General features: G+C 40.0%; 1 protein-coding gene across 4 annotated transcripts in view; it reads left to right on the top strand.

Annotated features, from left to right (window-relative positions):
• The window catches only part of SPON1 (spondin 1), a 255809-nt gene that overhangs the window by 220197 nt on the left and 21935 nt on the right, over window positions 1–13677 (top strand). For all 4 annotated transcript variants that reach the window (XM_066187222.1, XM_066187223.1, XM_066187225.1 and 1 more), the window contains one exon: window positions 5981–6045. In XM_066187222.1, the coding sequence (XP_066043319.1) occupies window positions 5981–6045 (65 nt within the window). The remainder of the gene's footprint in view (window positions 1–5980; window positions 6046–13677) is intronic.

Here is a 13677-nt window from a genome sequence, read left to right as displayed (position 1 = left end):
GGTTGTATGCCTTATAATATGTGTGGTTTTCTCAGCTGCCGCAAAATTGCTGTCACAAACATAGAGAAGTCAAAGTAAAATGGGCAGGCACAATCCTGGTATAATTCCACTGGCTGAAATGCATTTTTGCAGTTGCTTATGATAATTCCAAACCTGCGCTACTGGCTTTAAGTATAATCTCCCTGAACCTAAGTCAGTCACAGATTGAAACAGAATTTAGTTGTCATCAAACGATAAAAATAAGTCTTTGTCTTTAGTTATGGGTGGTTTTCCCTTTCAAATGAAGAAATTTGTGACTAAAAGCTTAACCTTTTCAAAAATGCTCTTTTTTAAGAAAAGCAACAGTAGTTGTACATACTCTCCTAGAAACACCTCAGCATGTTGAACTGCATCTCAGCACTGCTTTTATCACAGAATTTTTTTGTTATCACGCAAAAGTCACCTACTTCCTTCTTCTTTTGAAGTTTTACACGTTTCAGAAATGAGCCTACCTCAGTGTCCCTTTTCATTCAAATACATCTGCAAGACTGAGGTAGGAAAGTTTTCTACAGATTTTATCAACAGGAGAAGACGGGCCATACTTTGAGTAATATGCCGTGGAAGCCCATAATTCGTTGAGCATTCATTAACCAGGTATTTTGCATTAGATAATACTTTAAAGGCAAGATAGGGTTTTTATCCTTCTCTGTGATTTCTGTGTGCCTGCGCACAGTGGAGGTGGAATAAGGACAATTTATACCAATCGCAGAAGACTGATCAGATTTTAAGAGCATCCAACAATCCCTCCAAAGCACTACATCATTCTAATTTTTATAGCATTTGGTTCCCCACAGAGCTGTGCAATACACTTTTTTGTGCTCCCTTTATCTCTTTCCCTTTTAATAAGAAATTATTTTTGAGGGGAAGGATGATCCTGCAGGGGAAGATGCTATCTTAGAACTCAGACATGTAGGTTTGTTTCCAGAAGACATTCCATTCGTCATCCAGGAATTGAAGATAACGTTGCATTTTCTACTTTTTGAGAATCTTGTGAAAATGAATCCACTGTGGATAGAAAGGTATTCAGATAGTGCGAGGAGCGTTGTGGAAGGAATTAAACGTTCTCTGTTCCAAAACAATGGAATGAATGCCAAGCAGCAGCAGTATGAAATGAGTGAAATTGAGCTCTGGCCCAAACCAGGTGTTTTTCATTCCCACAGTTCCTTGGCTCTGACTGATTTTGATGTCAGGTAACACATTAATTTGTTTAGCTGAACCGAATCATATCATCATTGCAAAGGGCTCAGTGAACCGCACAGTGATAGTTTCTAACGTTATTTGGCAGACCTAAAATAAAAATAGTAATAAACCTTATAAAAATAGCTTGGAAATAGTATGGAATAGATGCCAGTCGTGTTGGTTACCAAAAAGTACCCAGGAGCACATGGAATAACTTACAGGGCTTTCTAGATCCTACTAATCTCTCGCTCATTCCAGAGGTATTCAGATCATACTTAAAACTTTTGCTGAAAGCTTTCATTACTTTTTAAATGGGTTTTTTACCCTTCAAACGTGTTGTTTTAAGTCCCCTTGGTTGAGAAAGGCTTCAAATCAAGGTCTATCTTTAATGCTGCCTTTTTGAGCAATGTCCCACTTTCTGTTCTTGAAGTGAGGAAACAGTTTTAATCTTTTGTAGGCGCACAGTAAAAGGTTTTAACTTAGCAGTGGTTTTATGCCACAGGGTTCTGTGTGCTGCCATTTAATTACTTTATTCTGCATGAGCATTCATTTATACATTGCAGGAACAAATGGCTGTAAAGCAAAGGATTAATTTTTACCAAGTTCAGAGTAACAGTAAGGCTGTCAGTATCAGAATGGCATTATCAACCTTTTAAAATCATGCCATCAGGACTTTTTGGGGAACAGTACTTTCACAGGTGACAGCTATTGAGTGAAACACTCAGCCCCACCTTGAACAGCAGTGTAGAAGGTGGATGTGGAGAAAAGGAGATTTGTTTGCAATTTTTTGCATGTTTTAGGCCACAATCCAAATTAAATTAAATCAATCTGGAAACCACTTTGGCTCCACTGGAATTTTTGAGCAAGTTTTAAGCACGTAAAGGAGACACTCTATTTCAAATGGAAGCTGGAATCCTATAATTGTACGTACAACTGCAGTTGCAGAAGCAGCTTCAGCAGAAAGATGAAGTTTTGTCAGTGATTATGTCTAACCACACTTGAGGGACTTCCATCAGCTCCAAGCAGGAGCTTGGGTGCCCTTCCCTTTAACTTCTGACAGTGTTACATTTTGACACTCCATCATTTTGCAAACAATCTCATTTTCTTTGCCAAACTGTAAGAGTTTCATTACTTTGAATAATTTCTTCCAAGATAAATACAAAATTGATGACAACTTGCAACATACCGCAGTGAAAAAGAATCTCGGTTCTCTTTTCCATATTTTGGTGGAAATTTGAGACTTTGTTTACTTAAATTACTTTAACTGAAGCAAAACTTTGGGGATACGAAGAGAAGAGCAAAATGGGTACAAATCTAGGACAGCAAGCACTAAGAAAATGTTAATAAAATTATATTTTTATAGTATTTTAAAAGTGGGGTGTTTTTTGCCTCTACTGTGAAGTCTATGCAGTTGGTTTATTCAAGGCAGTTGGGTTACATCAGCTGGTTATTTATTACTAATTTGGGGGTTTCTCTTCAGGCATTTCATATCCTCTCAGCTTCTCCCATCTGCCAATAATTATAGTTGAAGAGATTGGCCCACAAATCCAAGCACATCTTTTCCGTAGATTGCTCTCCATCCGCGGATTGTTCACAAGGCTGTGAATTCCTGGATAACATCGGCTTCCCTGGGCTGTTTAAATGTATCATCTTTGTCCTCAAAAATGTGGAGGTCAGCTGGAGGGTCTGTGATGCTGAGAAGTTTGGTCATCTTCATTGAAGACGAGAAGCTGGGTGGTTGCAAAAGCCAAGTCCTTTAATGCATGGTTAAATCAGTCCCATGAAGGCAAAGTTAGCAGAGTCCACAGCAGTATGCAGACGCCTTCTGACGTAAAGTTTCTCAGTCCCAGGCAGAAGCAGCAGCCACAGCATCCCTAATCTGTGTCCCGTAAGCGCTTTATCGGAAGCAACAACAGCAGCGGCATTTGTGATGTTTCGTGAGCCTGTGTGTTCTGAGCACTACTCAAACTAGTGCATTCTTATTCTGTCTTTAGCCAGTCAGCTACCTACATGAGTTTTCTACAGTCTTGCTGGACCAATCCTAAGCTAAGACTGATGTGCAACAATATTCATAATTTCTTACACAAATTCTATGCCTATAACTCTGTCTGTTCTATCTAGGAATTTTTAGCAAGGTTGCATTATTTTTGTTATGACTAGAATTTAACTAACTCTGCAAAAGGCAATGTTACTCGAGCTTTAAACTAGACTTTAGGTCTTTTTCTTGCTGACTGATTGAGTCTCATATTTTCTAAGGTGCTTAAAAATCCTCTATTTAAAACTAAACTTGCATTTCTACCTCGTGTCTGTGTGGATCTATGTATTTTAGTGTTTCTGAAGGTTCTAATTCAATTCTCACATTTCTGGGCACTCCTGGACCTGTGTGGGTTTGGCCCAGGGGGATTCACACTCCAACAGGTCTGGAGGCAGAGGAAGGTTGCTGCCTTCTGGAGGAGCTCCCCAGCCTGGGCATCCCTGCAGGAGGCTGGGGAGATGCAGGACAGTGGCCACACGTGGGGCAAGTGGGGCTGACACACTCAAGCCTGGCAGCCAGACCTCACTGGAAACGTTGGGAGTGTGCATGGCAGAGACACCTGCATAATCAGAGGATCAGTCGGGAATAGTAACGACTTAACTCAAGTTGTATCTTCAGCCTGTGTAATTGGCAAGGAGCTCTAGGTATGAAAATGTGCAAATTTTTTATTCCAGGCTCAACAGAACAACACATTCTGCAATTCTATTTATTTATTTATTTACTTACTTACTTACTTACTTACTTTCCCTAAACTTTTGATTCAGGAGGTGTCCCTGAATTCAGTGCTTGCATCTGAATTTCCACCTCCCTTAAAATTTCAAGGATGTCTGGGTACCCCACAAACTGTTCCTTATTCCCTTCCCTCTGCACTTACTACTGAGCTGTTAGTCGTTGCTCACCTGCTCTTGGTGTTGATTTTTAATCCGAATAGCATGTGTCGAAATGCTTTCAGACATGTCTGATTTTGATGCTAGTGGCATAATTGCTGCCTGCTATTAGATAAGCAGCGTATTACTTTAATAAACGTAATCATCTGTGCTCATGACAGACTTTCGTGGGGATGTAAAATGCACAGTTAATAATTTCGAGTCCAAATCCCTTCTCAAGGCAAGTAAATGAAGGTATGCCTGGCTGGAAAGTTCTAGGATATTGAAACAAGGAAAATTAAAGATTAAGGAAAATTCCATTGTCAAAGAGAGACAATGTCCATTAACTTCAAACCTTTCACTTCATTCGTTTAATCAGTTTCTTTTTGAGCCACCTTGAGTCCAAAACTGTCTTTTTTACTTTTGAAAGCATGGAGGTAAGAAGAAGGCTGCCCTAGATGAATCTGGATGTGATGAATCTCTCCTGCATGGACCAGGCAGGCTGGGAGAGAGTGTTGGGCTGGTGCTGCTCAGCCAGGGTGTGCTTGGCCCAGAGGATCTGCCTGCTGGCACAGCCCTGCTGCCTGCTGTTTGATTGTTCCCTGCCATCACAAAATTCTCTTTTTTCTACCTGTATCAATAGTGTGGGGGCTTGGTAAAATATCTTTATGCTCACTTGCCTTTGTAGAGTTGAATTTTCAGCTGTCTTAACTCAGGACACTTCATTTAGTATAGGATTTTTTTTTCCCAGGCATCTGTATGTAAATGCAGATTTCCAAATAATAGATTTTCCAATACAGATTTTCCACTAGAAGTGGTTTCCAAAAAGTGGCTTTTCCGTCCACTCAGGCTAAGGGAGCCGTCATGCCACATTTATATTCCTGAGGCTGAAATCCTCGTGTCAACAGAGAGGGCCCATCTGCCCTTAATGCTCTTGCTTTGGCAAAAAGAGGGACTCAGAAAATTTTGAGAGTGGTAGAAACAACCAGAGAAACCTGTTTTCTTTGAACTGGGATGTGTACAGGCTAGGGCTACTCTGGGGTGTCAGAACTATTGCTATCAAGCAAGAAATGGCACTGTTATCACTACACTGAAAGGTCAGCTCTGCTGGAAGTGCCAATTACTGGCAACAAATGGAGTGGGGTTCTTGGTCTAATTGGGAAATGTTTTTAAAAGCCAGTAGAAATCAGGGGAGTGAATTGTGAGCTTCGTGTCCCTCCAGGTGACTTGCTGGTGTGGATTCCTAAGGGAGATGCGGAAAATGCTCCTGAAGAAGTGTGATGGATGTCTCCTGGGCATCGGAGCCTTGTTAATGACCTCCTGCCTTTGTCCCAAGTCTATTGCAGCAATATAAAGTTTAAAAGTGCTGATGCAAGGATTCCAACAGGCTTTAGGAAATGATCTTTGTACAGTGCTTTGTGGGCGTCCATGGATGGCTGCTGCATTTCATCCCGTAATTTTCACACGCATAGAGAGCAAAGAGAACGTGCTACCAGTGCAGTGCATCCACCATGAAGCCTTTCCATCCTTCCATACATCCTTCCATACATAAGGATAATAAACAACACATCACACGTGCTCACGGGGTGTGCTAGCTTGCCCAGAGCAGCAGCAGCCTCTAGTTTTTATCTGTAGATCTGTCATGTCATTAAGAGCAATTTTTCTCCCCTTGCTTTGTATCAAGCTGGTGAATTCCTGGTGGAAGCTTTCCCTCAGCCCATGATGCCAAACCCACCATTGAATGCAAACTTCTGCGGGTGTTTAAAGCTCATGGCCACAGTTTGATTCAGCGCCTTGCACTTTTCTCTGCTGTAAAACATGTTGCTCTCGTTATAAAAATGTCCTTTGTCTCTTTTCACAGAGTGATGAGGTTCTCACAGTCATCAAGGCCAAGGCACAGTGGCCAGCCTGGCAACCTCTGAATGTGTAAGTAAGTAGGGAATTGTCTGTCTAAAGAGCTTTGTGTTGGGTAAAGAAATAATCTAAAAAATTGATGGATGAGTTTGATGAGTTTTTCTACTTTTTTTTTTTTTTTTTTTTTTTTTTTTTTTTTTTTTTTTGTGATGGCATATGTTTTTTTGGGTTTTTTGGGTTTTTTTTCCTCCATATCTGGTTCTCTCTTTATTTCTTCTTCAGCATCTTCATTTTTCACACACGTTGGTTGGCTAACTTTGGCAGAAGGACTATCCCGTGGAGTCTGTGCCTCCCACACTTAAACAGCGATGTTTATTCAATGCTTTCTCAAATATATTATACTGTTCTGCGTGTAGTAGCAGCATTTTTTGGCATCCTGTCTCACACTCTGTGCAATGCACTGTCACAGCAAACCCTCATCCACCAACAAAATACTCTCAAAGGACTAATTCTTCAAAATGCTAATCTGAAACACCCCATGATGGCCTCCTGATCCTGATGGTGCTATAACACAACCATGGTTGTTTTGCCAAGTGAGGCAGGAATTTGCTTCCCAGGATCCTGACTCTGGGCTCTCTAGACTCAGCAGAAAAGAGGAGAAAACTCCTCTTTCAGGAGGCTCTTGAATTTCCTGGTGGCCCTTCAGGGGAGGTGTCAGAGCAGGGGTGGCGGTTCCTGGATAACTCATCTAGACTTGGCCCAAAGTTCATACTCATTATCCAAGCCCAAATGAGTGAGACCAACAAGAAGCGACTAAAGATGAGAACACAGTAAAAGGGAAAGGGAACACGGCTGACAGGAAATTAGGTCCTTGGACAAGCAGGGCAATTAATTTACTGCAAGACTGTTCAGAAAAATAGCCCTGTTTCCTATTTCCTGGAAGCAGTTAGTGAAGCACTGTGCCTGACTTTGTCACCTGTATTTCAGAAAGTATGTGAAAACTCAAAGGTTAGTTAAATAAAAACAACAAACCTGCAAAAGAGTTCAGTTCTCAGAAAACTTCCCCTGCCCTAAAGGGGCTTAGAAACTCTTAAGCAGCTTAGGACTTAAGCCATTCACTTTATCCCTTTCCCCTCTGGGAAAAAAAAAAAAAAAAAAGAAAGAAAAAAAAAAAAGAAAAATAGAGGTTAGGAGGTGGACTCAGTTTAAATAGTGAAAAGATTTCTGATGGCTGATCCCTCTTTAATCTAGAAAAACCACACCAAACGAACAAATGAAAAAAGAAAGCTTAAACCGACATATCAAAGTATGAAATCCCTCCTAGCATGGAAGCTAAGGAAATTCACAACAAGGAAATGGTTTGGGAATAGGCTTTGCCACTGTAACTAGCCTTGAGATCGGCTTACCTGAACACAAGATGGATTTTCCATCCCTGGAATATATTTTAGCCCTGAGACAGGGTCGTGGGCTCTGCATAGGAACTGCAGGTTAGGCTTTCTTGGCCTGTGTAGTGCAAGAGGTCCCAGTAATGGCATTCCTTACTTATGGTCTTATCCTGGAAGCTCCCAGGATTTGGATTTTGTAGTGTTTTCCATGTAGCAGCTGTGGATAACATTTTTTCCTCGCTGCCTTCTTTCCATTCACTCCAAATTAAGAATGGAAAATGGAAATTTTTCATTTTTTTTTTTTTAATGGAAACTTTTTCATTGTTCTGCTCTGATGAGTTCTCAATGTGAAACAGGCCATTTATTTTTTCACTCTAACTTCAGTCCTAAAGCAACACCTATGTCTGATGTTTCTGTTTTCAAAGTGAACAAAATTACATGGAACTGTCTGCTGTGGCTGCTTGGGAGGCTTTGGCATAGAGCAGGTTTGTGTTTTGTTCACAGAAAGATGGAGAGAACATCTCCTGCTCCAAAGTCTCAGTACATCATCTTGAATGTATTGCACCACAAAAATTAATGCCAATTAAGGTGTGTTTCCCCCATCATAATTCCTAATATTTTACAGCCCCAAGAAACTACACAAAAATCTAAGTAGTCCAGAACAACCTCAGATGCTTTTTAAGGCATATTCTTTCACAGACATACATGCCTGCAAATGTTTTTGCAGCATCCTCCAGATGTTTTTCCAGTCAATCCTTACCTTTTTTTTATGGCAGTTCTCACCTTTCAGTAACATCAAAAAGAATAAATCTTGTATTTTTTGCTTTAAAATGCTCTGCAGGGGGTTCCCCTAACCCTTCACTTTACAGGTAGTGTTTGTTTTTTGGCTTTTTAAACAGTATTTTTTTGTCATATTTTGACATGGTGTCCTGCTTTTTGATTCTACTTAAAAATATGATATAAGCTCCACAAGAAGAAAAAATTTTCAATATCCTTTGACTTTGGTTAGTTTTACATTTTCTATAGTGGATTGTCCTTCTTGGAATTTAGATTGGAGCTGTGCAAGTATTGGATAATGACTCCTCAAGATAAACATTTGTGCTATTATTATATGCAGCACAACCATCTTACTAATCAAGAATCGACTAAAAGTCATGAATATTTCATTTTCTGCAGAATCCTTGGTTATGTATGTAATGGATACATAATAGGGTGTGATAGTAGTGCCAAAGCGACATTACAATGCGCTGTGATAAGCACAGCACGAAAACCCGCCCGAATGTGCTTCACAACAATTATAAAATGCATAATAATATTTTTTTGTGGAGGTGTGTAGTGTCCAAAGTTGGAAGATTCAGCCTGCTCGCACTTCGAAGTTTACCTCATGATTCCGTGTCATCTCCCAGTGTGATACAATGTGGAAACAACATCCTGCCAAACTTCACTGTCTGTTTTTCGTGAATCCTCTCCGCAATGTGCCTGCTCTTTGCCACTGTTTTCCATTTTTGTTTTTCTTCCTGTCACTCATCTGCATCATCCTTAATTCAGTTTCTTAGTTCAGGGCGCCAGCGTGCAGGAAACTGTCCTGAGTTTTTCCATGTAGGAGACAGCTTTGGGTGGTTTTTGTGAACCAGTTTTATGGTTGCCTAACTGAAAGAGCATCACTGGTGGCATGAGGATGAGTCCCAGACCGAGTCATAAAATGTTTTGCTGTTGCTTCTATTTGAGCCACCAAGCCACGGGTCTGAAATTCTGACTTTAAAGGACTCTCGGGGAGTGCATTCTTCCTTGAGCACACTGGTATCAGTCTGCAGCACGCTGCCAAATCAAAGCAGTTTTTCTTATCTTTCTTGTATAAACAAGTGCACAGCTCATTGCTGCCTTCCCCACAGCCATGTTTCAGGCAGAGTCAAATCTTATTTTCATACCCAGCTGCAAATCATTGGCCTCTGGCAGTGTGGAGGATAAAACACATCAAAACCTGATAGTACCACTGGTATCCAAATCTGCGTATCTGGCACCTGTAAAATAAACAAGCCATGACAGAAAAACTTGGGACAAAGAAGGCAAGACTTTTAAAGTTAATATGCATTAAATTCACCAGGAGCGAGTATCTTTTTAAATTTTGCTTGGAATTCTCTTTCCCAAAATACATGCCTTCCTTCCTTCCTTCCTTCCTTCCTTCCTTCCTTCCTTCCTTCCTTCCTTCCTTCCTTCCTTCCTTCCTTCCTTCCTTCCTTCCTTCCTTCCTTCCTTCCTTCCTTCCTTCCTTCCTTCCTTCCTTCCTTCCTTCCTTCCTTCCTTCCTTCCTTCCTTCCTTCCTTCCTTCCTTCCTTCCTTCCTTCCTTCCTTCCTTCCTTCCTTTCTTCCTTCCTTCCTTCCTTCCTTCCTTCCTTCCTTCCTTCCTTCCTTCCTTCCTTCCTTCCTTCCTTCCTTCCTTCCTTCCTTCCTCTTTTATTTCGTTTGTTTCAAATCTGGACATCACTATTGAGGCACAAAAGGAGAAGTGTTTGAACTGCAATTCTTGTGTCTAATCACTTTTTTTTTTTGTAAGCCAGGGAAGCACGTAGCCCTATGCAACACTGTGGAATCTGAAATTCCACTTACAGTCTACAGCGGATAAATATAAACACGGATCCCACAGAGGATGGAAATTATTCTCCAGTATATGAATTTAAAGTTTAGTAGGTCAACCTATAGAAAACATATTTCAATGCAAAAATTCAAGGTATTTTATCTTGGTAAACAGCATGGTGAGAGTACCTGACATATAAAGAGGTTAGCTTTTATGTAGTGTACACAAGAATTTCCTTACTTCTCCCTCACTTTATTTCTTTTTTCTTTGATGCAAGACCTCTTTTTCTTTCCAACCTTTTTGTTGCCTTAGTCCATTCTTAGTCACAACCAATGCACCTCGAAGTGAAAGGCGTTTTTCTTTACTATCATTCTGAACGATGTGAAGTTTAGAAACCTGTCCTTTTCCTTCCCCAGTGCCCCTCCTGTTGTCCGTTTCACCACTCCCTGCTGTTTGTGGGAGTACTCGTGGTCCTGTGCTTTCCCAGTGCCTCAGGGCTGTGCCCAGACCTGACTCTTGTCCTCACCCGTTTAGGCAGCTCTTTCCCCTTTATTTCGAGATCACCTGAGAACGCTCCAGTAAGCACTTGTGAAGCTTAGCGGGAAAGGAGGCCCAGTCCTTTATAATTCCCATGGATGGAAGTATTTAGCCCAAAGTTTGTAAGTTAGTACTGTTACCTCATCATCCCCTAAAATTATCCCATCCACCTCTTTCCACTTCAAGTTTTGCACACCTGTGATCTCTTTTCTCTGTCTGCAGAGATGTTAGGGCTGTTTTCCCTGGCTTGCACGGAGGATATCTGGAAATGGGACGGCATATTCCTGAGTATGGAGTTTTAACGTTGTTATAGGTAGTGTGACTTAAACTGTTCCAGAAATCAAAGAGTAATCTATAGAAAGTTGATGGAAAAAAAGAAAAACTATTCTGGTCCAAAAGAAGTTTGAGTTGACAGATCATACAAACTAGAGGGAAAAATGCTGACATGCTCGGCTGCATTTTCCTTCCTTTTTTTTTTTTTTTAATAAAAGCTCTTTCAATCTTCCAGAACTTCTCTGCCACCTTTTGACAAAAAATGTTCGGCATAGGTTTTGATCCTGCAGTGGATTTGCTCTGATCACTAAGTTTCCATTACAGCTTTTGGCAATTGGAAGCCAAGCTACAGATGCGTATTTCCGTGCTGGCTTGCTTCTCGCTTTACTTTTACTTTACATCCATTTTTTACTTTTGCTGGTTTTTTTTCTTACTCCACTGTAATTTGCTGCTGGTCCTGTGCCCATAAAACTTTTCTTCCTTAAAACAGCCTCCACATCTGGATCGCTGAATGGTGTGATGTAGTTAGATGTCGTTAGATAGAGAACGTCCTGGGTCAGAGCTGGAACTCCTCACTGTCTTCTGAAATAAAATAAAATAACTCTTTTTTCTCATCTTATTCTTCTTTGTTAAATAGACCCATTTATTGTGCTGTAAACACCTAATTCAATTCCTGAGGTGTTTACATAATAAAATAGCTGTTAGTGACATTACCATATGCATTAAAATACAACCAACAACCCCACGTTCTGTTCCTGGAGAGCAGAAATGTCTTGCTCTATTTCCACCTTCTTTTTTCTTCTAAACTCCTTTACAGTACATAAAACAGAATGCATGAATTAGGTACATTTGAAAAGAAAACACTTAGATTTGTCTCTTTTTATTGACCGTTATTTACTGAATTCAACTTAAAACCCACAGAGTTGCTGTTCAACCAAAGATGCGCTTTTAAAGTAAATTATAATTTACTTCCATCTAGCTGAAATTTATTTTCTATTACTTGCTTCATTTTTCTCCTCTGAAAATAGGAGAAAATTACAACATTTGCATTAAATTCAAAATAAATGGAGTTGTTCTATAGAAAAAGTTTCAAGTAGACATTTCTTTTTGTGATGTCCTATAAAACAAATATGTGATTTGAGGTATCTTTCTAAGATTTTCAGAAAATCTGATAGAGTTAATATTATTTTTCAGGATTTAGGTAATTGATCTGTATATCTGTCTGTCTACAGAATTTGAGAAATTACCAGTTCATCTATGTGAATTATCTTTTTCTCTCTAAGCTGCATATATGGATAAAATAGCTGCATATAAACCACAGCTAGAGCTGGAATTTTTCTCTTAATAAGACCTATATTAAAAAAAATATTTGTAGGCTGAAATCAAAATCAGTACCTTGTTGTTCTACCTACATTTGGAGTGATTTGTTTTGGAGAGATTAATGTCTGCTCCTCCACTGTTGGAGGAAAAAGAAACAGATGTACAGAGTAGATTTGTGGCCTTGATCGGTGATTTTACTGGAGGAAAAAAAGATTTTTTAATCTCCCTGTTTAATTGTTGCCTCTGATTTTGGTAAAACCAAGCTGCTTATTCCTTTGTATCATGTTTTAATTTTGAGGCAGTCCACTGCAGTTAGGTGTTATAAATGCCAAGGTTCAAATAATTAAGTAGTAAATGCCAGTTACATTTTTTAAGGCATGTCAGATAGTGCTGAAATGTGCTGAAATGTACCTTAAATGCCCTTCCCACAGAGCTGCTTTCACTTTCTGCAGGGAATGCTGCACTTCTTGTAGGGCCAGAAGGTGTTTGTTCAGAGCCTGTGGTATTTGTTTAGGTGTTTGGGAAATCCACACCTTCCAGAGAGGGTCTGTTTTGCTATGTCAGTAGGACATGGACCCACCTAGGGGTGCTCTAGGCCAGCTCCTGGCTCATTTACTGCCTCACTGTGGACGCACCAAACCCGAACAGAAATCCTCCCTCTGCACTCCCCTGGAGCCAGATGTTTGCTGTGTCTCCCTCGGATTCCAAGCGGCAAGGCCGAGTGCTGGTCTCCCCTGAATTTTAATCAGCATTGAGAGGGGAGGGTTCAAGTCAAAGTACCTTTCAGCCTTGGTAACAGAGAGGCTTTAGATGCAAAATAATGAAATTCCCCGAGCCCTGCAGACTGGAGACCTGGCAATGTCTGTAAATTAATTCTGGGAATTAGTCTTCCTCGAACATCTTATTAGGGATTGATAGTTCTACTCACAGGTACCACACCAAATTCCTCAGGGCTTGCAAACTAAAACTCATTGGAAAATTCCAACCAGTTCCTATCCATCCACTCAAAATATTTGACATTGTGCCTTTATTTATGTTAAAATATTATGAAGTCACAAAAGTTAAGTTTTGCATTAGGTGATTAAATTCTGAGGTTGGTTGCTCGTTTTCAGTTGATGTAACCCTTGTGCTGTCCCATTAAGAGTGATGAAATTATTTCCTGGCTTGCCATGCAATAGATAAAAAGGTGATATTGGTATCAGAATGTAGTTTATAAAAATGTACAGTAGAAATGAGTAAATTATTCAGTTGCTCAATTTATCAGGTCCTCAGACTACCCAACTGAGATTAAAAATAACAACAAAACCCCACATTTGAACATGCACATTTGAGTTTGGGTTTAAATGGCATTCAGAAAGGCAAAATACAGATGAACTGTGATTACCCAGCTGTAAGGGGCATTGTCTAAATTATATCTGTTGTTGTCTCCAAAGGGGTAAGTAAAGCTCATATCATAGTCCTTTAATCATCTCTGCACTGGATGTCATTAATATTTGGTTACACAAATTGATTGTAAACACTGTTCCACCTAATGATTTGAAAAATAAATCACGTATGGATAATTTGTTTTTGTGTGACTAAGAGTCAACAGAGGGTTATATAAAAATAAGGAAG

The sequence above is a fragment of the Chamaea fasciata genome, unplaced genomic scaffold (assembly GCF_029207755.1).
Source record: "Chamaea fasciata isolate MVZ Bird 193981 ecotype frontalis unplaced genomic scaffold, bChaFas1.0.hap1 SCAF_7, whole genome shotgun sequence".
NCBI classification, from domain to species: Eukaryota; Metazoa; Chordata; class Aves; order Passeriformes; family Sylviidae; genus Chamaea; species Chamaea fasciata.
The sequence above is the reverse complement of the archived record's forward strand: the minus strand, read 5'-3'. Positions and strand labels throughout refer to the sequence as shown.